The sequence below is a fragment of the Chlamydomonas reinhardtii genome, chromosome 3 (assembly GCF_000002595.2).
Source record: "Chlamydomonas reinhardtii strain CC-503 cw92 mt+ chromosome 3, whole genome shotgun sequence".
NCBI lineage: Eukaryota > Viridiplantae > Chlorophyta > Chlorophyceae > Chlamydomonadales > Chlamydomonadaceae > Chlamydomonas > Chlamydomonas reinhardtii.
This window is the reverse complement of record NC_057006.1, coordinates 5,465,763-5,486,588: the sequence shown is the minus strand read 5'-3', so window position 1 is coordinate 5,486,588 and position 20,826 is coordinate 5,465,763. Positions and strand designations below refer to the sequence as shown.

At 66.2% G+C, this 20,826-nt stretch overlaps 3 protein-coding genes across 3 annotated transcripts; 2 read left to right on the top strand and 1 right to left on the bottom strand.

The window, feature by feature from the left end:
- Nucleotides 1-205: 205 nt before the first annotated feature.
- Nucleotides 206-10,938, bottom strand: CHLRE_03g185500v5 (uncharacterized protein). The gene is made up of 22 exons (XM_043061101.1): nucleotides 10,782-10,938; nucleotides 10,253-10,596; nucleotides 9,884-9,983; nucleotides 9,357-9,493; nucleotides 8,532-8,689; nucleotides 8,143-8,290; nucleotides 7,682-7,903; nucleotides 7,302-7,425; nucleotides 6,933-7,087; nucleotides 6,648-6,725; nucleotides 6,233-6,467; nucleotides 5,792-5,987; nucleotides 5,481-5,562; nucleotides 5,161-5,319; nucleotides 4,092-5,003; nucleotides 3,708-3,838; nucleotides 3,411-3,543; nucleotides 3,066-3,158; nucleotides 2,645-2,811; nucleotides 1,793-2,456; nucleotides 1,331-1,552; nucleotides 206-1,158 (listed from the first exon to the last, which is right to left on the bottom strand). The coding sequence occupies exons 2-22, from the start codon at nucleotides 10,568-10,570 to the stop codon at nucleotides 841-843; spliced, it is 4,752 nt and encodes a 1,583-aa protein (XP_042926230.1). The 5' UTR covers nucleotides 10,571-10,596; nucleotides 10,782-10,938; the 3' UTR covers nucleotides 206-840.
- Nucleotides 10,939-12,068: 1,130 nt separating this feature from the next.
- Nucleotides 12,069-17,354, top strand: CHLRE_03g185450v5 (uncharacterized protein). The gene is made up of 4 exons (XM_043061100.1): nucleotides 12,069-12,607; nucleotides 12,752-12,867; nucleotides 13,019-13,846; nucleotides 14,019-17,354. The coding sequence occupies exons 1-4, from the start codon at nucleotides 12,290-12,292 to the stop codon at nucleotides 16,984-16,986; spliced, it is 4,230 nt and encodes a 1,409-aa protein (XP_042926229.1). The 5' UTR covers nucleotides 12,069-12,289; the 3' UTR covers nucleotides 16,987-17,354.
- Nucleotides 17,355-17,408: 54 nt separating this feature from the next.
- CHLRE_03g185400v5 (uncharacterized protein) lies at nucleotides 17,409-20,817 on the top strand. Its single transcript, XM_043061099.1, has 2 exons — nucleotides 17,409-18,291; nucleotides 18,418-20,817. Exons 1-2 carry the CDS (start codon nucleotides 18,116-18,118, stop codon nucleotides 20,126-20,128), a joined length of 1,887 nt encoding a protein of 628 aa, XP_042926228.1. The 5' UTR covers nucleotides 17,409-18,115; the 3' UTR covers nucleotides 20,129-20,817.
- The last annotated feature ends 9 nt before the right edge of the window (nucleotides 20,818-20,826 follow it).

The following is a 20,826-nucleotide window of genomic DNA, read 5'->3' as shown; positions in this document are numbered from 1 at the left end:
CGAACACACTGTTGCGTCGTGTGGGAACTCGGCGTCGCGGCGCGGGCGAGCAGGGGTTCCCCTGCGTGGATTAGAGCCTCGGATGCCCTCGGTCGGCTATTCGGCTGGACAGTGACGGTCCGCTGGCGAGAGTGGGCTTACGCAGGTGCCCAATGCGATGCCCGATGTGTCCTTTCGTCGGCTGGATGCTAAGCTATATGAGAAACAGCTCGCGCTCTTACAAAACAACCTCGGATCCTCCGTCATCAGTTGTACCAACACTACGGTACTAGAACCCTGTAACCCACACCTCATTCTACCGTGCTCATTATAATGATCACGCCATGCCGTTCGCATGTGCCTGAGCCTCTCCTGGTCTGAGCCTATTGAGCCACACCAACTGGCTTCACGGCACCATTCCTACGCTGCCACATGGGCCCCTCGGTGCACCGCATGAATTTGCTGCGCCTGCGCCCTCAGCTACCCAGTTCGCTCGCACTACAGCCGTAGCTGCAGCCTCTGGCCCCAAGTCCGACACATGCACGTGCATCGCGCGCTTGCAGACGGGCCTCCACGAGCCTCGGCAACAGTTGCCGAGGCCCCCTGTAATATCCTCATGCGCGCCGTGCGACGCACTGCATAACCTGCTACAAGGCAATGTACATCGGGTATCGATGCAGAAGAAATGCCTTACGTGCAATCCCACGAGTACCATTGCTGCTCGCTGGCAACCAAATGCCTGCACCACTCTTTTGTTTCTCCAGCTATTCAACCACCAACACAGGCTGCATCACGTCATGTCTGGTGCGCGGCAGACCCCACCCACTTCTGCCCTGCACGGGCATCTTCTGCTCCACCCGCTTACGCCTCATTCGCCTCCTTCTCCTTCTCCACGCTCTTTTCCTTCGCCTCCTTCTCCTTCTCCGCGCTCTTTTCCTTCGTCTCCTTCTCCTTTGCCTCCTTCTCCTTCGCCTCCTTGTCTACGGCCTTCTCTTTGCCCGCGCCCTTGGTTGCGGCCAGGTCTCCAGTGGAGTCATTGCCGGCGATGGAGGCTGTGCTGCGCCCGTTGTGGCCCAGCGCGCCCGTGCTGCCGTAGCGGCTGTTGACGCCGCCGTGGATCAAGTGCGGCGCGCGCAGGCTGTACTGCAGCGCGTAGCTGCACGTGTTGAACTTGCGAGTCTGCGCGAGGCGTGCGGGGCGTGTACGGTTAGTAATGCGCTACCGTCAGCGCTCACGGCACCCGTGCCAGCAGCCTGCCGCTTCACGTCACCCGTGACGACGCACGCACGGCACGCACAGCCTCCAGCCCGCACGAAATGGCTTACAAGGCCCTGCACCCGCAGTTCCTTACCTGCGAGAACGGCAGCAGCTTCTCCTCCATCTCCGCCAGCGTGATGCCGTCGCCCTTGTGGAGCGCGGTGCGCGGGATGGTGGGCAGCACGTGGTTGTTGTGCAGCGGCATGGTGAAGTCGAAGGGGTTGTAGTTGGCGCCGGGGCTGAACAGCACCTCCACGCGGAAGCGCTCAGGGCTCTCCACCGGCACCGTCTTGTTCTCGTACATGCGGAACACCACCTGGGTGGGCGCGGGGGAGAGGGCAAGGGGAAAGAGGGTTGAAGAGTTGGGCGGCGTTAGGCGGACGCGCGCGAGGGGGGCAAGGTTTGAGGGAATGACACAATGTCTGGGCCGCGCCAGACGCACGAGGGATGGTATCAATTGCATGCAGCGCGCGCGGGGTGGGGAAAGAGGCGCAGCATGCAGCTAGGACCGAGGATGGGGCCGATATACAATTAGTCAATGATGGGAGAGACACACCTGCGTGAGGTAGTCCAGCTCGGTGGTGTCATCAAGCTGCGCGCAGGCGTTCGCGCTCAGCAGCGGCGAGTTGTCAAACTGCCGCCCGTACGCCGGCTCGCCCGCCGCGCCACTGGCGGCGCCCGCCACCGGTGACGACGCGCCGCCCTCCGTCGCGAGAGCAGCCGCCACCGCGGCCGCGGCGGCGCCGCCGGCGGAGGCACGCAGGTCGGGGCTGCTGTTGCCGCCGGTGCCTGACGGCGGCGTGATGGGCGGTGGGCAGCAGTCGGCGGCCTCCGGCCCCTCGTGGCACCAGCGCAGCACGTTGACGAGCGAGTGCATGTGCGACTCCGACGTGAAGTAAATGCGCGTGCGCACATGGCGCAGGGGCGAGTTGATATCTGAGGCGTATGTGGGGCACAGCCGGTGGATGGTCTCCGTCTCAGCGGGCTCCATCTCGCCGCCGCCGGCACCACCGCCACTGGTGGTGTTGCCAGCGCTGCCTGGCGCGCCGTCGGCGGCTGCGCCGCCCTCCGTGCCGCCGCCGCCGGTGCCGGAGGTAGAGGGCGCGGGCCCGCTGCGGTCGCGCTGCTCACCGCGTGAGGAGCTGACAGCGGAGGCGGGGCCCGCGCGCAGGCCGCCGTGGCTGTGGTGCTTGACCATGGCCTCATCCTGCAGCGAGATCCTGTGTGGTGATGGGTGGACAGGAGGCGAAGGGCTGGGCTCGGGCAAACGGTAGAACGCATGGATGGCCAGGGGGCAGCGAGAAGTTGTCCTGTAGTTTAACACACCCTGCGCCCTTTCCCCCTCCATTCCCCCTCCTCAGCCCCACCCCAGCTCCCAGCTCCGGAACGCACTGCCCCACCGCCGCACCTGCCCACGTCTCCCTCCAGCTGGTCGTAGTTGAAGCCCAGGGTGCCGCCCGGCGTGCCGGCGCCGCCCCGCGCGCCCGCGCCCGGCTCCATGAAGGCTGTGGCCATGGACTCCTCGCGCATGGACGCCAGGTCCACCAGCAGCTTGCCCAGCAGCTCGTTGGCGATCTGGGCAAGGGGCAGGGGTTGTGCGGGGGGTTGCAAGGATTAGTACAGAGGGGCGGGGGGGCAAGGGGGCCGGGCCGGCGCGCGGGTGGGAAGACAGGCAGGATGCAGGGCGTGACGCGTAGTCGGGGCTGAGCGCGCCGCCGGGAAGACCGCCGCCAGGACCAGGGGTTGGCCAGTGCAACTCATTCGTGCTGCCGGGCATGCCGTGCCAAGAGCAGAAACCGATTCCCCGACCCGCAACCCCAGAGCCCCACCTTGGAGCCGATGCGCAGCTTGCCGCCCGAGTCCAGTCCGTACTCGCACGGGATGACCACATCGGCCAGCAGCTTGGCCACCACGTACAGCTCCTGTGCGGGTGGGGTAGGGCGGGTCGTGCAGCAGGGGCGGAATGAGTGGGTGCCATTAGGAAAAAAGAATGGCTGGGTTGAATTGGCAACCGTTGGCGGGGTGTGGACATCCATGGAGCAGATCGCCGCTGGGTTGTCCATGTGAGTGCACAGGCGCTGCTGACCCTGCAAGGCAGCACATGTGCGCCCAGCACCGCAGCCGCCTCTCCCGAGGGGACTTGCTGCTGCTGCCCGGCGCCCAGCCGCCCTCACCTCCAGCACGTCCAGCCCCAGGTGGCCGTTGTGGATTGCGTCATACTTGGCGCTGTCGTAGATGTCCGGCACCTTGCTGATGTCAAACCGGTCCTTCTTCTCGTTGTGGAACGACTTGAGCAGCTTGTGCCAGCTGTGCGGTGAGAGAGAGGGTACGACGGCGTGTGTCAAGATGCACATGGATCAGCACGGGTGACCTGGTCCACCTTGCCTAGCACGCCATGCTGGACAGGACAGGCCAGCACCCACCAACGCCTGGAAATGCCACAGATGAGTTCTACCTCGCCACGCACCCACCGGTCAAACATGAGCAGCATCTTCTCCCCGCCGCACGGCTGGCCATCCTCGTGCACGCGCTCCTTGGGGTCCATCGACAGAGAGCTGTACTTGGCGCCGGCGCGCACACCCGCCACACCGTCCTCGCGGACCTGCAGCGCCGCACAGGCAGGGCGCAGCCAGGTGAGCGATGAAGGCGACTCACGTCAAGGACACCACATTGGCACGTCAAGGAAAGCCACGAATAGCCCACTAAGTCAATCTACCCCCAAACCCGGTGGGCATACAGTACGTGATCCCCCACACAGCCCCAGCCTCCTGGCCGTCGAAGCCCTTCCCATCCCGTCGTCTGCCTTTCACGCCGTCCTCCAGCCCAGCCCGGCCGTAGCCACAGAAGCACCGCACCAGCTGCCGCAGACGGTCCTCCAGTTTGCGCAGCAGCTCCACCAGGCGCCGCAGCAGCCCCAGCGGCGTGTCCGGTAGCCCCGCGATGATGGCTACCGCGCTGGGCGAGCCCAACCGCAGCAGCGTGTGAGTGTGCGCCGAGCCGGCGGCGGCTGCGGCGGGCTCAAAGGAGCGCTTGGAGAGTGGGCTGGGCCGATGGGCGCCGTGAGCGGCGACGGAACTGCGCGCGAGCCCGCCGGCCCCGGAGGGGTGCGGCGGCGGCTTGCCGGACGCAGGGTGGTCGTGCGCGGGGTGCGCCGAGTCGACGGCGGCGGCATCGGCAGGCGCAGCAGCGGCGGGAACAGGTGCGGCAGGAAGCTTCGCCTCCGGCTCGCCCCCAGCGGGCCCCTCATCGTCCGCCTCGTCCGCACCCGCCGTGGCGGCGCCTTCGGTGGCCGGCTCTGCAGCCCCGCCAGAGGAGGCGGGCCGGGGGCCAGGGTTCGCCGCCCTCTCCTCCTTCTCCTTCTGCTCCTTCTCCGCCGCCGCGGCGGCGCCCGTGGCCACCACCGCCTCCCGCTCGCGCTCGCGCTCCGCCTCCTTCTGCTGCTCTGCCATGCGCTCGCGCGCCGCCGCCTTCAGACCGGCCAGGCGCTCAATCATGCGCTGCAGGACCGGCAGCACCGTCGGGTTGGCGGCGGCCGGCGACACCGACGGCGGCACACTGGCTGTGGCCGCAGCCTCCACGCTGGACATGGTCTGAAGCGACGACACCTCCGCTGCGGCCGCGGCGGCGACGCCGCCGGCGCTCTTGGCGGCGAAGGAGGAGGCACGGCTGACCTTGGGCGACAGCGGCGGGCTGATCATGGGCGTGTGCGACAGCTTGCTGACGGCCAGCGGCTTATCACCGGGCTTCTCTGGATCCCAAGTCATCGCCTGCGTCATTCGTTGGTTGAGCCTTGCTGATTTTCATGACTATAAAGCGTGAAGCAGTCTGTGAGCAGTTTGCGGCATGACACACCAAGACGTGACAGGAGCTTGCCCTGGTCCTCCGGCGACGGCCTGGCCCCACGGCCTGACCCCTCTCGCTCACCTGGTACAGCGCCTCCTTGGCCTCAGCGATGTCGTCGCTGGCGCCCTTGCCAAACGCCTCCAGCATGGACGCGTCCTTGTTCACCAGCGACACCAGGATGGGCGTCAGGCTGGCACCCTCCAGGTCCAGCATCGCCTTGGTGAAGGCGGCGGCAGAGGTCTGGCGGGCAAAGAGTTGGCGGATGGAGGCGCGGGTGGGCATGGCAGAGCCGCCTAGTGCCTCTTCTTGATACCTGTTCCCAATCCATGCATCCGCGCCGATGCCAAGCCCCGCTCTCAACCGCCCGACAGTCTGAAGCCCTGGGCTCGCGCGGCCCGCACCTGCACGCGGCCCTCATCTGACGAGTAGATCTTGAGGTCGTGGCGGTAGGTGGAGTGCAGCCGCAGCAGCCCGTTACCACCGCTGTGATGGCGAAGGGCGGCAAGCGCAAATTCTTTACACACCGCAGCCCTCAGCACCAGCATTACGCGCGGTTTGAGTTGGTCCCAGCGTACGGCCCCTGCCCCGCACTTGCCTCCGTGCCGGCTCCCACCCCACGGCCCTCCCACGCCCACGCCCCGATGTCCTTTTGTGTCTTATCACGAATGTGACGCCGCCCCCACCCCACCCCACCCCACACACAAGCCCGCACCTAGGGTACATGACCATGCGGTAGATCTTGCCCAGGTCCTCCGCCTGCTGCCGGCCCGCGTGCGTGAGCACACCGCCCCACTTGAGGATGAGCAGCCCCTCCTCCAGCACCGGCTGCCCGGCGCTGCTGCTGGCGTTGACGGCGCCGCCCACGGACGGCGAGTTGTGCAGCGTGGCCATGGAGGAGGAGCCCACGTCTGGGGGAGGTGGAGGATGGTGTAGGAGTTTAAAAGGCTGGCGGGCAGGCAACGTGTGACCGAAGCTGCAGGTGGCTTCTTACCCTTAAACCAGCTGCATACCGTAATGTGCGTGACCCGACTGGCGTGCACACGGAACAACAGCAGGCATGCAAACCCTGCCCTTGCACGCCCCGGCTGCCGAAGGTGCACCACCCGCCGCTAGCGAGCCAGCCACACCCGCCAGCCAGCCAGCCGGCACGCACCTATGCCTGAGCCCAGCCCTGTGAGCATCTCCATGGAGCCGCCCGCGCCCGCAATGGGGCCCGCGTGCGCCACCGGCGCCGCCGCCGCAGTGGGCGAGGCCACGCCGTCGCTGGCGGAAGCTGCGGGGGGCGCCACGCCCCAGCGCAGCGGCTTGATCTGCACCTTGCGGTTGATGCCGCTGAACTGGCCGCCGCTCTCCAGCACCGTCTGCATGATGCGCAGCTTGCCGCGCACCTGCGCCGAGGGCGGTGCGGGTACCGCGGTTGACGACGGCGCGTGCCACGTGGACGTGGCGGCGACTGGCAAACACGTGGACGACGCACCCGAAGAGGCTTGAGCGCTTCAAGCGGCCCGCTATCGCCCATCTTGCTGGGTGACATTCCCAATACCGGTACCGATGACCCCGACACCCACCTCTTGCGCCGCCTCCTTTGCCTCGTCGCCCAGAGGCGGCACGCCGCCCTCCTTCTCGTCATCGCGCCGCTCAAAGTCCTGGTGCAGGAAGAGACGCAGGAGAATAGCAGGTCAAATACCATGGCCGTGTACACGCCGCCATGTCTGCTTACCTGCATACCCAAGCCCCTCTGTGCCGGTCCATGCCGCTGGTCCCTAGCGCAGGTGCCCCCCGAGTCGGTCGTTCGCTCGGTCGGCATTCCCCTTCCAACAGCCCGCACATGGCCATTCCTTGGACCCCCTCACCTTGACCAACTGGCGCGTGATGTCCAGCAGCTCCTGCAGCTGCAGCGGGCTCTTGAGCTTGGCCTGCTTGCCCTTGGCGTCCTTGTACTTGTGGAACAGCGCCAGCAGCGGCTCCTGGGTCACCACCACCTTGAGCTTCTGCTTGGGCGTGCGGTCTGCACAGCAGCAGTAGCAGCAGCAGTAGCCGCACGTGCACTCAACAGGTGTGAGCGGTAGAACGTACATGACCGGGCCAAGTACAACCCGCAGGTCACAGCCCCCAGGCCCTTTTGTTCTGGGTCTTGCTTTCTTTGGGAGTGGAATGAACTACCCCCAGGCGCCGCAAATGCCCGCGACGCCGCCTGCCTACGTGCCACGCCGCCCACGCACCTCCGTGGCGCACCACCGCCAGCACGCAGCGCAGCTCCTCCTTCTGGCTGCGCTTGGCGGTGTGGCGCACCTCGCTCACGTCCATGCCCGGCACCAGCGCGTCATCGTCGTCCTCCTCGTCAGACTGCATGAGGGCACACGCAGGCAGTCAGGTAAAATGGCGACGAAAAAGCACGAGGGGAAAAGGGTGGAATGGTGTGCCGGGCCCCAGTATCGGGCGTTCATTGCACGGTTGCATACGTGCTTGGTGCGACACGTGATCCAGGGCATGCACACCCTCGGCGTCTGCTGGCCCGGACTCTCCCAAATTCACGCAACAGCCGTGTATGCACCACTTTGATACGCAATCCCACGTCGCACCCCAGCCCGCCGCCACCCACCACCACGGCGCTGCCGGTGTCGGGGTTGGTGGCGGAGGAGTGGGTGGGCAGGTGCGGCTGCACGTTGAGCCGGTGTGGCGCCAGCGCGGACAAGATGATGGAGCGCAGGATGCCGGCCGCGTCGTCGTAATACTTCTTGCTATTCTTCACAAACGACCAGCCATTCACGTCGCACACGTAGCTGCGGCCCTTCTCGGAGCGCAGCAGGTCGAAGCCGCACACCTGTGGGCGGTCAGGACGGAGAGCGCCAGAACTGAGGAATGGGGGCAGTGGTGCGCTGTACACCTCAGCACCCTGCGGACCCCTCCGCGTGCCCTTCGCTCCAGTCCGCCGCGCTGCGCTGCGCAGCACCCGCGCCCGCCTGCCCTTTGGCTGTGCCCCTTGGTCTGGTTTAGTTTGGGCTGGTAGTGACACCACCCCCCCCACCCCCGCGCCCAGGTTGCCCGGCATCCCACACGCACCTTCTGCCCGAACGCCAGGCACACCATGCGCGCGATCTCCTTCTCCTGCGGGCTCAGCAGCACCGGGAAGCGCATCTCCTTGCCGTCGGCGCTGCGGAGCACCTTGCCGTCCACCACCGGGCTCTTGCGCGCCTCGGCGTGGGCGTACCTGCAGAGGGAGGCCGGGCATGTGACGGGCGGGGCGGGACATCTCCACACGGCAGCAGACAGCCTGGTGGCAGTTGTATGGTGCTGTTGGCCGACGGCCGACCGGGAGCCGCCGCTGCCACGCGCCGCCCCAGTCCCTTCGCCCGGTCCGGTGAACCTGGTCGGGCCCAGCCCTCTTCACGCCGCACATCGCTTGCCCTGTCCCCCGCTTCCTTCCCGCGCTTCCTCTCCGAGATCCGCACCTGGGCCCCACGGTGTACACCTTGACGTCCGTGCCGCCGGTGGGCAGGAACTCCTCGTAGATGAAGGAGCCGTCGCGGCGCACGCAGCCATTGTGCTCGCTGTCGTACTTGGAGGCCTTGTCGTCCACCTTGCGGAACAGGTACTTGACGCCACCGCCCTGGGGAGGAGTTCCGGGGGGTGGGGGCCAAGGGCAGAGCGGTGGTGAGATGGGGTTGGAGCTGGGAAGAGGAGCCGTCCCTGGGCGAGGGATTCTGGGGCAAGTGCTGGCGGAGCGCCAGAGTAAATCGCGCCTAGCACGCTGCACTTTGTTGTACACGTCGCCCAGCAGCCTGTGACGAAAATCCAGGATGCGGACCTCGTATGCGTCACAGCTTCTGCGCCGCTGCCTTCGCTTCCCACCGACAGCCGCCACGCGTTTACGCCGCGATTCAAGTAGTGGACGTCGCTGTACTAACTCCGCTGTGGACACGAGCTGCCAGCCTCCGCTCCTCTGTCTGCATGCTCCTGCGCTGTTGCATCTCATCGGCTGCACTTCCTGTCCTCGCCGCGTTCAGCTGCTCTGCGCCTCCGCTGCTGCTGTTCCCGCTCAGCCGCTGCTGCTTCATTGCGTCTTTGCTTCTTTGCTCCTTCCGCCGCGGGCATTTCGCGTGAGGCGATGCCGTGCCAGCGCCATGGTAGCCCCACTGCCCACCCTGGCAACAAACATCATCGCAATCAACCTTCGCCCCGCCATGCGTCCCTCACACACACCCCGCCCCATGCCTGCGAACGCGGCTCCCGGGCCCGAAGCAGACCAGCCTGGCCGCTGCGCTAGCGCCACCCACCATGGAGTGCGGGTAGTAGACCCAGATGTTGTGGTCCTCGCCGCTAATGGGCTTCTCCACGAACGGCTTGTAGATGCGCTGGCCGTTGAGCTCCACGTAGTCCTCGTCCTCCACAAACCCGGGCGGGTCAGTCACGCCTGTGGGTAGCGGGGGTAGTTCGTCCCAGTTGGGGTGGTGCGGAGGCAGAGAGAGGGAGGGGCGCGTCAGCAAGAGATAAGGTGGGACTGGGCAGGCGGCAGCTGGGTGCGGGCGTGGTAGGGAGTGGGTCGTAAAGGTACCGGTGTGTCACGTGCTGCCTCGAAAACAGCCGGTTCCGTGCCGGCTGTGCACGGGGCCCCACATGGAGCTCCTGCTGATGCCAGCCTAATCATGTTCCTGCACCCCTAACCGTGGCCTCTAACCCTCGCTGCATCCCTCGTCCATCCGCCTGCAGTCCGCTTGACATGGAGTTGTGCATCCTGACCTGCGCCAAGTACCCTTCGTTCCGCAACTTATTCCCGAGTCCCAAAGCCGCAAACTCCTCTCACCCTCCGGCAGCCCATCGCGCTCCACGATGATGTGGGTCGGCACCGGGATGTTCTTCTCCACCAGCATCTTGTACACACGCCGCCGGTCAAGCAGCGCGTCCTACAGGCACCAGTAGCAGCAGTAGCCGCGGCACGTCAAGCAGTGGCAAAAGACAGCGCCGACGGCGTACGTGCCGCACCCTGCGGGGGTTTACAAGGTCAGCTAGAAAGGGTACAGGCTCACAAGGAGGCATGCAAGCGGGCTAACAATCAAGAACCGTCGGGGCAATCGTGCCTGTGGCAGGAGAGCGTGTTGGTTTAGGCCGGCAGGGGTGTGCCGCTTGACACCCCCATCCACCTCAAACTGCCTGGGCTCCCAAACCCGCCCACCTGCATGAAGACGTCGTTGACCAGGAAAGGGCGCCGGTTGAGGATGTACTCCTGTGCCTTCTTGAGCGGGAAGCCGTCAGAGTGCCAGCACAGCATGCACTCGACGTGAGGCCACTCCTCCGTTGGCTTCTCACAGATGACGTCGTCGCCGAAAATAACGACCTCGAACTCGCCCCATGCCGTCAGGCGCTCCAAAATCTCCTTCATCGGCTTGCTGCGCGCCTTCTTGTCCATCGCGCAGACACCCACCCGAATTTTGGGCAGGTTCTGGTTCTGCCCATCGACCTTGCCAAAGAGGCCTTTAAACAGCCTCCTCATATTTCAGACCGTTCGCAACGCTCGCCCTACGTGTGTTGTGTGACAAAGAATGCAGGGCTCGTTTTACCAACGATCACGCAACAGCGAGCATGGGCATTTTTCATCCACCATGTACAGCATGTTACATGGAGCCATCGAACAGACACCAGCTCTACAAGGCCCCGCGACAACCATCAAGCGAAACTGGCACAGTTCCACACTGCAGCCTCACCGGCAGGGCTCGAAGTATCCCTCCTGCTTGTCTAACCAATTGACGATTGTATTAGGACTCGGCACACTTAGTAGAGGGGTCAGCGCAGTCGTTGCAGCTTGCTCCTGCAAGCCAGCCTAGCAGAGCGCCGCAACGCTGTGATAGTCAACAGGGAAATGACGGATTAAAAGCTCAACAGGGAAAGCGAAAATACCGAACGACTTTCAGCATCCCGGCGGAATAATTTCATCCGGAAAAGCGTTTTTGGGCACGCCTTCCCCACCAACCCAACCCGCACTCATGGCCACCTAAGGCCTTTCCCGGACCTTGTACAGCGAGCGCCCACCCGCTGTCGCCCTGTAGTAGGCTAGTAGCCGGTGTTGGTCTTGAAGCAGAACTCGGCGTCAGGGTAGCGCACCAGCAAGCCCCTGCAAGCCCGTGGCCGCTGGCTCCAGTCACGGTTCCAGTGCACGCCATCTTCTTGCAAGATGGCGGCGGACGGTGTTGTCCTTCTCCGCTGCCAGCTGCTGCTGAAGCCATGCCTCCAGCTCCACTGCCCAATACCTGAGCCAGCCCGGGCAGCTGAGCCCAGCTGAGCCTGATATGCTGTGAAACTCTTCAAACTCTTCCGCAGCCCCAAACCAAACCCTATCCCCCACTTGTGCCCCACGCTCTCGTCCTTATAGCGCAGCCGCTTTCAGGATACCGCGAAGAAGTCAACGGGGGTCGGGGGCTGGGAGAGCGCGGGGGGCGCTATGAGGGACTGGTAGGATCACCATGGACTGCCCCAACCGAGACATTCAAGCACAGCGCGGGCCCACTCGATTAGCGTGTTGGAAAAGGCTGCGTCTCAGAAGACCCCGGAAGGCGCGCCGCTGTCAGCCCATCGACACATGCGCACGGGTGCAACCTCCGGCATCCCCAACTGAGCCTAACTTCGGGGTCACAGCTAATTGCGTCGTCAATCCATCATCCTATCGGTATGCATTTAGCATTAGGTACTTTCACCGTAAGTGGGGTCCACTTTCGCACGGGGGCATCCCTGCCCGCTCACGACCTGATGTGTGGTGCAGGGTTTGGAGGCACATACATGGCGTGCAATGTTGCATAGCTTCAGTTTGGAGCGATACCTTGCGCGTTACGACAGCACTCGGGTGATTCGCCGGGACGCCGGGGTGGGCACAGGAGGGCACAGGGCACAGCATGCGCTGGTCGATGGTCATTCCGGTGCCAGCCTCACTCATTCCGGTGCCGGCGGTGCTGGCGCTAGATGCCAACAACCATTTTTACTGCGTTTGTAAGAGAACATAGACAAAGCAAGGCGGGCGCGTGCATGTGCGGGCAGCCCTCAGCCGCTGTTCCGCGCCAACTCTGGCTGCTACCCGTGGACCCAATCCACGCAATTATCATTTTATTATTCGCATGACTTCTTTACAAATAGTTCCCGCCCTACCGTAGTGTACAAATAGGAATGCGCTGCAATTTGCCGACGGCACCGGCCACCGTAGACCCTAGCTAGCGCCAACAACATGTCCGCGAAGGACGGCATGGTAGAGGGGTGCACGACCGGCGGCGGCTTGCAAGTCTCGGGGACCGGGGCAACGGCGCTCGTGGTGCCAGTGGCGGTCCAGCCGCCAGCAGTGCCGGGGTCAGGACCCGCGCCCAGCCCCGACTCCATCCTCGCCGTGCTTCAGCGGCAGGCGGCACAACAGCAGGCGCTACTGTCTCAGCAGCAGCTGGAGCTTCTGCAGCTGGCGGAGGCAGCACGCGTGGAGCAGCAGCGGCAAGAGGCGCGGGCGGCGGAGCTGGGGCGCCAGGCGGATGAACTGGCGGAGCGAGAGCGCCAGGTGCCGGAAAGGGATTGGGGGCAGTGATTATGCTGCCGGTGACGCGCTGCCATGATCGATAAGGAGCCGTTGGCTTGTAGACGTGTTTGCTACCGGTGCACTGCCGCTCCCATTGACACGTGTCGCCCTCGGCTGCGTTGTCAGGCTTTGGAGCGGGAGCAGGCGGTGTGCGAGGCAGAGGCGCGGCTGGCGGCGCTGCAAGCGCAGTGCAGCCAGCAGTACCTCACACTGCGAGCCGTGCACGCCGAGCTGCAGGAGAGGTGCGTGGCGGCACGGGGCAGGGGCCTGAGGAGGAAGCAAGAACGGCTGGCTGCTTGTGGGTCTCCGTGGTCGCTGACAGGTACAGATGCCCATGTGAGCGGCGGGTGTAGGTTGCGACCTTGCGCTGCCTGCTTTGTGTGCCGGCCACAGGCTGATTGCGGCGCGGCAGGAGGCGCAGCAGCAGCAGCCTCGGAAACCGCGGAAGGTGCGAGCAAAGGAAGCCGCGGACGCGGCGGCAGCTGAGGCCGAGGCAGGGGCGGATGTCGAGGCCGAGACGGCGGCGGAGGCTGCCGCGGAGTCACCACGGGCGCCCGGCAACGGCCGCCATGGCAAGGAAAAGGAGAAGGAGCGGAAAGTCAAGGACAAAGAAAGGAACAAAGACAAGGAGCGAGAGCGAGACAAGGAGAAGGGCAAGGAGAAGGGCAAGGAGAAGGAGGGCAAGCGAAGGGACCGGCTGCGGCGCCAGCAGGAGCAGGAGGCTGCAGCTGGCGCAGACGCCACGGCAGACGCTGCAGGTGGAGCGGCGGCCGACGGTCTGGGCGCATTCGCCTCCGCCGGAGCCGCCGCCGCAGTGGCAGCGAAAGCGGGTGTGGACCTGGGTGGCCTGGAGTCTGACCAGGCGGTGGGCGCAGTGGCGTCTCCGCCCGCAGGGCCACGGGTGACGAGCCCTGGCCGCCGAGCCGCGGGTGCCACGGAAGTGAGTGTTAGCCCCGCCGCCAGCGCCAGCACCAACACGGCCGCCGTCGCGGCGACGGCAGCCGCCGCCGCCGCTGCCGGCGAGGGAGCCGTGCTAGGGGGCAGGCAGGTCAGCCCAACAGCCCGCGGCGCGTCGGTGCACGGCGCCCGGGCCGCGCTGGTGACACCGCCGCGGGACCGCCACCATGCCGCTGTGGAGGGCTTTGGAGGGGCGCGCGCGGGCGGCCCTGGCGGCAAACGGGGCCGGGGCGGCGACGGCGAGCACGACGAGGCTGGCCCAGGGTGCGATGCTGGAGGGGGGACTGCGGAGGTTGGGCTCGTCCTCTTGGATTGCCAGGGCACGGTCCGCGCTTGCTGCATCTGCTTGCCTCAGTCCGTGCCCTGCGCCGTCGCGCATGCCCACATGCATGTCGGAACCCCCAATGCCCTGGCTATCTGGTTTCACGACTTGCAGGTCACGAGGCCCCAAGGCGCCGCGACGGCGGCCACCGCCCGGCGAGCTGCCCGGCGGCGATGGGGCCGTGCAGGCGCGCTCGCCGGGCCAAGACGGGGCTCTGCCTGAGCCACCGGGGGCGGGCGAGGCTGCGTCGGCGTCGTGTGACGCGGCGGGCAGCAGTGACGGCCGCTGTCCGCGTGAGGAAGAGGAGGAGGAGGCGGCGCGGTTGCAGGTGTTGGAGCGCGCGCGGCGGGCAGCGCGGCTGGACAACCGGCCGCCGCCGCCCGAGACAGCCGACCTATCCGGCTCCGGTAATGCCGGCGCCGCCGCGGCCGATGCCCCGGGCGGCGCGGGTGATCGCGGTGATCGCGGCGGGGACCGCAGCGACCGGGGCGAACGCAGGGAGCGTGTTGAGCGCGGCGGCGACAGGCAGGGCGGCCCTGATGATTGGGGGAATCGGCGTGGCGGTCCGCACGGTAATGCGTACGGGCAGCACGGACAGCAGGGGCAGCATGGCCGGTACCGAGGAGGCCACGAGCAACACCATGCAGCACCCGGCGACAGGGGTGCCCGCGACTGGGGCGCCGGCGACAGGGGTGGCGCCGGCCAGCCGTGGCATCGGCGCCTGCAGGCGGCGGGCCGGGAGGCTGTGGAGGCGGATGGTATGGAGGTGGAGCCGCGGGAGCAGCAGGAGGAGTCGGAGCCCATGTACGACATTGACGCGGTGCTCAGCATGGGGCCGCCTGCAGCTTCGGGCGGTGGCGCCAGGCCCGGTCGCGGCGGCGGCGGTGGCGCCGGCCCCCACGGCCGCTCAGGGCGCCACGGCAAGCAGGGTACACCGCAGGAGGACGGCTGGCCTGGTGGCGCCTGTGGTGGCACCGGCGGCGGCGGCGTGAGCAAGTATGAGCCCAAAAAGGACAAGCTTGACCGAGCTCGGGCCGAGTTTGCGGCCAACATATTTGCCTCGATGTTCGGTGGCCCTGACGGTGGTGGGAGTGGCGGCGACGGCGAAGGCGGGTTCGAAGCCGTGCGGCTGACCAAGTCGCAGCGGCGGCAGTTCAACCGCATGTACGACGAGGCGAAGCGGCAGGAGAAGCTGGACAGGCGGCGGCAGGAGAAGGCGGCGGCAGCTGCGGGTGGAGCCGCACCGGAGTGGGGCGGCCAGGCGTCCGGCCGGCAGGACCGGTCGGGCCGGGCCGTCGATGGCGGATGGCGGGAGGCGGATGGGTTCAGTGAGCGCGAGCGGTGGGAGGCTGGTGGCGGCTGGGAGGGAGAGGGAGGCGCGGCGCGACGGGGGCGCGGCCCCTACTCCGACACGAGGGCGCAGGAGCAGCAACGCCAGCCGGCCCGGCAGAGAGAGCGGGTCCGCTGGGAGCCGCCGGCGCAGCGGCAGCGGGAGCAACAGGAGCCGCCGGCGCAGCGGCAGCGGGAGCAACAGGAGCCGCCGATGCGCTCGCTGCAGCAGCTTCAGCCCCTGGACTGGCATGTCAGCGCAGCGCCGCAGCCGGAAGCAGCCCGGGGGCAGCAGGATGAGCGGACCGGCGCCGCTCCAGCATCCCAGCCGCCGCCGCAGCAGCAGCCACCGCAAAAGGACGGGCAGCCCCCGCAGCCCCAGCAGCTGCACGCAAGCCATGCGTGCGCGCCCGCACACGTACGGCCTGCACAATCGGACTTGGGTCCTCGCCCGCCCACCGCCCCGTATGCCAACCAGACGCACCCACAGCAGCAGCCACAGCAGCAGGCGGCGCCGCAACAAGAGCAGGTGTGGCCGCCATCGCAGCCGCCACAGGCGCCACCACTGCCGCCGCTGCCGCTACAGCAGCAGCAGCAGCAGCAGCAGCAGCAGCTGCAGCTGCATCAGGTCGCGCTGCCGGTGCAGGCGCGGCAGCAGCGGTATGAGTGGCAGCCGGCAGTGGCCTACGTACCTGCGTCCTGGCAGCCGGGGCGCGTGCCGCCAGGGCTAGGGGCTAGTGACAGCGACACCACGGGTGGCTGCGGCGGCGCGTTCCGGCCTGCTCCCAGCCAGGCACCGTCTGTTGTCGGACAGGTGCCGCCGGCTGCATCAGGGCCAGGCGCTGACGGGGCTACACAACCACAGTCGTCGCAGTTCGCACGGCTGTCCCAGACGTCGCAGCAGCAGCAGCAGCAGTCACAGCAGCAGGCGCAGCCACCTGCTGCGCCGGCTGTGTCCTCCTCTCGCAATGGCGAGACGCAGAGCCGCGCTGCCAGCGATGCGGCTGCCATCAGCCTGCCCGGTCCCTCCACCAGCTCGCAGCAACAGCAACAGCAGCAGGCTGCTACGGCGCCGCGTGTGCACTTGCTGCACCCCAAGAACCCCGGCCAGCGCCCTGCACACCGCCCGCCGCGGGAGCCCGAGCCCGCGGTGCTCCCGCCTGCCGGCCCCGACCATCCGCACCTGCAGCAGCACAGTCACGCACACACCGCCAGCGGCCCGCCGCCGCCTGGCTACGCGCCGCCGCTGATGCACGGGCAGAAGCGCGGCCTGGCCTTCATGCGGCGGCAGCGCCCCACGGGCGCCGCAGGCGCGGCGGGCGGTGGCCAGCAGGGTCCGGCGGCGGCAGGCTCGGCGGCGGACACCACGGCTGTTGGCGAGCCGCTTCACCGCTCCTGGCAGCATCAGCAACAGCCACAGCACCAAAATCAGTACCAGCAGCATCACAACCAGATACGTCACAACCAGCAGCAACAGAACCAGCAGCAGAAGCACCAGCACCAGCAGCGGCACAAGCATCGCGAGCAGCAACAGCAACAGCAACAGCAGCAACAGCAGGGTGGCAGCAGGAGCGCGAGGTACGAAGCGGCACATGACGGTCGCGGTGCTGGCGGAGGCGGCGGTAGCAACAGGGATGGCGGCGGGGACCGCGAGATGGATGAGGGCGACCCTGATGAGGACCTGGCACGGACCGTGGACATGCTGCGTGCGGAGGCGGAGCAGGTCAGCGGCCGGTCGGACGTCGGGGCATGATGCGGAGATTAACAGGAGTCGTAGCATAGGCCCAGACGAGTAGGCAGGCACTGATGATAGCACATGCAGGTTCTTCGAGTTAGAAGCAGGATAGCTTAGGTGCTAGACGGACAAGAAGAGTGGAGGAGGTGCGCGGGAACGTGCGCGACTTGCAAGAGGCTAGGTGGTGGCGATGGCGGTTGGTGGTTAACTGTAGACTTGGTATGTGGCAGCGGCCGCAACGGGCTAGGATCGGTAGGACAGGATAGGACCCCCCTGAGGACCGGTGTGGGACATGACGCGTTCGCGCACAGATTTGTGCACCGTATGCGCATACTGAGCAGAGACGATACTGCCCAGTCACGTGATGCACTTATGTTATATGCCGACTGAAAAGAGGACGGCCGACGCGTTGTTGAACAAGACATGTCGTGTCGGCGACAGGACGAGGAGTCAGGTCGCCATGCACAACCGCTACTGGCTACCATCCAGACATCGGTTCCGTATAAAGTAATAGGCGCAGAGCAGCAGAGACATCAGGATAATAGCGCCCAGCTGCAATCACTTGTTTAGACAGTTGACATTAACGGCGCTCCGTCTGTCCGTAACGCTTTCTGCCAGCTACCTTCGATTAGTGCTAAACATAACCCTACGTATACATTTCAGCTCAACTGAGCGCTGCCTGTTGGACCAAAGGGTTCGCAGGATGGCGCGAAGGATGGCCCCACGCGCTGGAGCCATCGCGACTTTCGCCCTTCTTCTCGGCGCTTCCCTACGAATCTCGCCATCTGGTGCTGCAACAGTGACTTGCATCTCACCCGCACAGACGCCAATGCTCTTCTACTCGAGTCCCGATATGACCGCCATGCTGGACGGTTTCGCGTGTGTCACCCGCCCCAACCCGTCGGCCGATTGTGGCGGTCGCGTCTGCACATCATTCTCGTTTGCATTCAACTTGACGAGCTTGGGCTCTCCTTTCAACGTCACCGGCCTGTGGGCATATCTGCCCGCTTTCGCCACGTCCCTGCCAACGTCTTCACTCCACGATGTCGTGCTGACGCGGGCCGTTTCACCTGGAGATGCATTCGCCATTCAAGTTACCCTCCGAGACTCTGCCTGCGACTTCCTGGTCGACTTCAAAGCCACAACCATGCGTGTGGACCCGTCGAGCTTCAATGGCTCTGCTTCGACTGCTGAGTTCACGTTCTACGTGCCTGCGGGCACATCTCCGCAATCGGCCGCTGTGCAGATCATCCGTGATAACAGCCCGCCGCTGCCACCCAAACCGCCCACCCCACCCAGCCCCGCGCCGCCGGTGCCTCCCAGGTGAGAGCGGCAACATATGGCATAGGACGCTGCGGTACTTGAGTGCGAGGCTCGGGCGCATGCATGTATTGCTCCACCAGTCTCTGGATTGACCTCACCTCCGCCTGCCCGCTTCCTCACCCGCAGTCCTCGCCCCCCGTCACCGGCGCCGCCTTCTCCCCGGCCGCCCTCGCCGGCGCCCCCAAGCCCGGCGCCTCCCTCGCCCGTCCCGCCCTCGCCCCGGCCCCCCAGCCCAGCGCCCCCTAGCCCACACCCGCCTAGCCCAGCACCACCTTCTCCCGCGCCGCCCAGCCCCAAGCCGCCCTCGCCCAGCCCTCCCAGCCCCGCCCCGCCATCTCCCAGCCCTCCCTCCCCAGCACCACCCATGAGCCAGTTCTGCCTCCCAGCCTCCTCTCCCCTCCCAGCCATCTTCCCTACGGATAGCTGGGCGGTCGTCATGATGCCCTACAACAACACCTCCAGCGCCAACCTCACCGCCACTGTCGACCCCGCCGCCGCTGGCATCGAAGGCGGCTGCGCCTACCTCCTGCCCTCGACCACGCCCATGAACATCACCGTCGCCCGCTACACGCTGGTGTTCACGGCGCCCACAGACCCTGCCGCCCAGCTGTTGGCCTGGGACCCCTCCGGGGCAGCGCTCCTGACACCCGGCGTGGTGGCAACCCTCCCCGTCCCTGCGGCTGCCACCACTGCCACCGCCTCTTCAGGCCTTCCCGTGCTGGTCTCTGGTGACGGCTCGCGACAGCCCCTCCGCCTGGAGGCCTTTGCCTCATTCGACGCGTGCGACTCAGCCGTCCTCCCCAACACCGCGCCCATCCACCTCACGCCTTCAACGCCCGGCTTCGTCAACACCAGCCGTCTTATGAGCCTCTGCCACTCCATTCCCAACGTCGTGCTGCCCTCGGAGCAGACGCCTGAGCAGCAGGCCGGAGGCGTGCTGTTGGACTGGTCATTTGGCTGGGACGTGTCCGCCATGCCCCCAGCCTTCGCCACAGACGGTTTTATGGTGGAGCTGCCGAGCTATGCGTTTGCTGCCGGGCGCGTGCTGCCGGCTGGCTGGTATAACGTGACCATGCAACGTGGGGCCGGCGGCGCAGCCACCACGCCCAACATCCGTGTCACCCTCCAGCCGCCCGCCGCCGGGCGCCACCGCCGGAGCCTGCTGCAAGGCACTTCTACCGCTGCTGCCACCACCGTCAACGTCAGCGCTGCTGGCGCGCTGTACCTGCCCTTCGCGGCGGGCATCATCTCTATCCAGGTCGGGGTGCCTGCTACCGTGCCGGCGCTGAGCGTGGCTGTGCAGCTTCGCCAGATGCCTTCACCCCCGCCACCCCCGCCCAGCCCCGTGCCACCATCGCCGGCGCCTCCCAGCCCTGCACCTCCCAGCCCCGCACCCAGCCCTGCGCCTCCCAGCCCTGCACCTCCGAGCCCGGCACCCCCGTCTCCTCCCAGTCCCCCACCTCCCAGCCCCGCACCGCCGGCGCCACCAAGCCCACCGCCCGCGCCCCCCAGTCCGCCAAGCCCTGCGCCAGTTCCGCCGAGCCCACCCAGCCCACCTCCGAGCCCCTCGCCGCCCAGCCCCCAGCCCCCCAGCCCCACTCCTCCCAACAACCCACCGACAGCCCCCAAGCCACCCAGCCCCCGGCCGCCGAGCCCGCGCCCACCGAGCCCGCCCCGCCCCCAACCCTCCACCACGACCGACCCTAACACCCAAAGCGGCGGCGGCGCGGTGCCTCCACCGCCGGCAGCCGGCGCCGCATCTCCCCGTCCGCTGTCCAGCGCCTGGGGCGCCCTGATCGCTGTCGCAATCACATGCATGCTGATGTACGTGCGTTAAGGCAGCATCACAAGATAGCATGATTTGAGTTGACCAGGACTGCCATGTGGCTGGCCTAATGCTTAAGATAAGGTATGTGGTTTGCGCGCAGTCTCGGGGGAAATAATTGCAGTATGCCCTTCATAGAACCTTCATGCGGTTTCAGGGGTTTGCCCCAGCGTTTTATATGTTTGTATATGGTAGTATTTATACGTTGTTGGTTCGGAGCCGCGCAGTGTGCTTCGACGCTTGGAACACACGCTGGCCTTGATTGATTGTGCTGCTGGAAAGCGCGGACTGATTGTTGCCCATTCATGAAGTGGTAGTGACGGGGTTACCCTTGGGTACGTAGTGATAAGGGGTCCAGGCCGCTGATAGGGTCTTGTACAGCTTCCAGCCCCTTGAATGATGAAGGTGTCTGGTTGGGGTCGAAGGTACGGTACGTATCGACAAGTGTGAGGTTACGTACAGGATTTGTCTTAAGAGCTACCAGCAACACGCCGGGTGCAAGGGCACAGGGAGTGTTCAGCTGGCACTGCAAGTACTCAATGGCTGACGCGCACTATATGTATGATGGTTGCCGTACGGCAAAAGCCGCTGCCAGGCGGCGTGCTGGGCCAGAGAGCTAAGCATAACCAGCCACCAGCATTGCGGTGTGCTGGCCGATTCGGGTGAGCAAAGCCACATGAGTCATGTAATAGTTGGAATAATGCGACCAA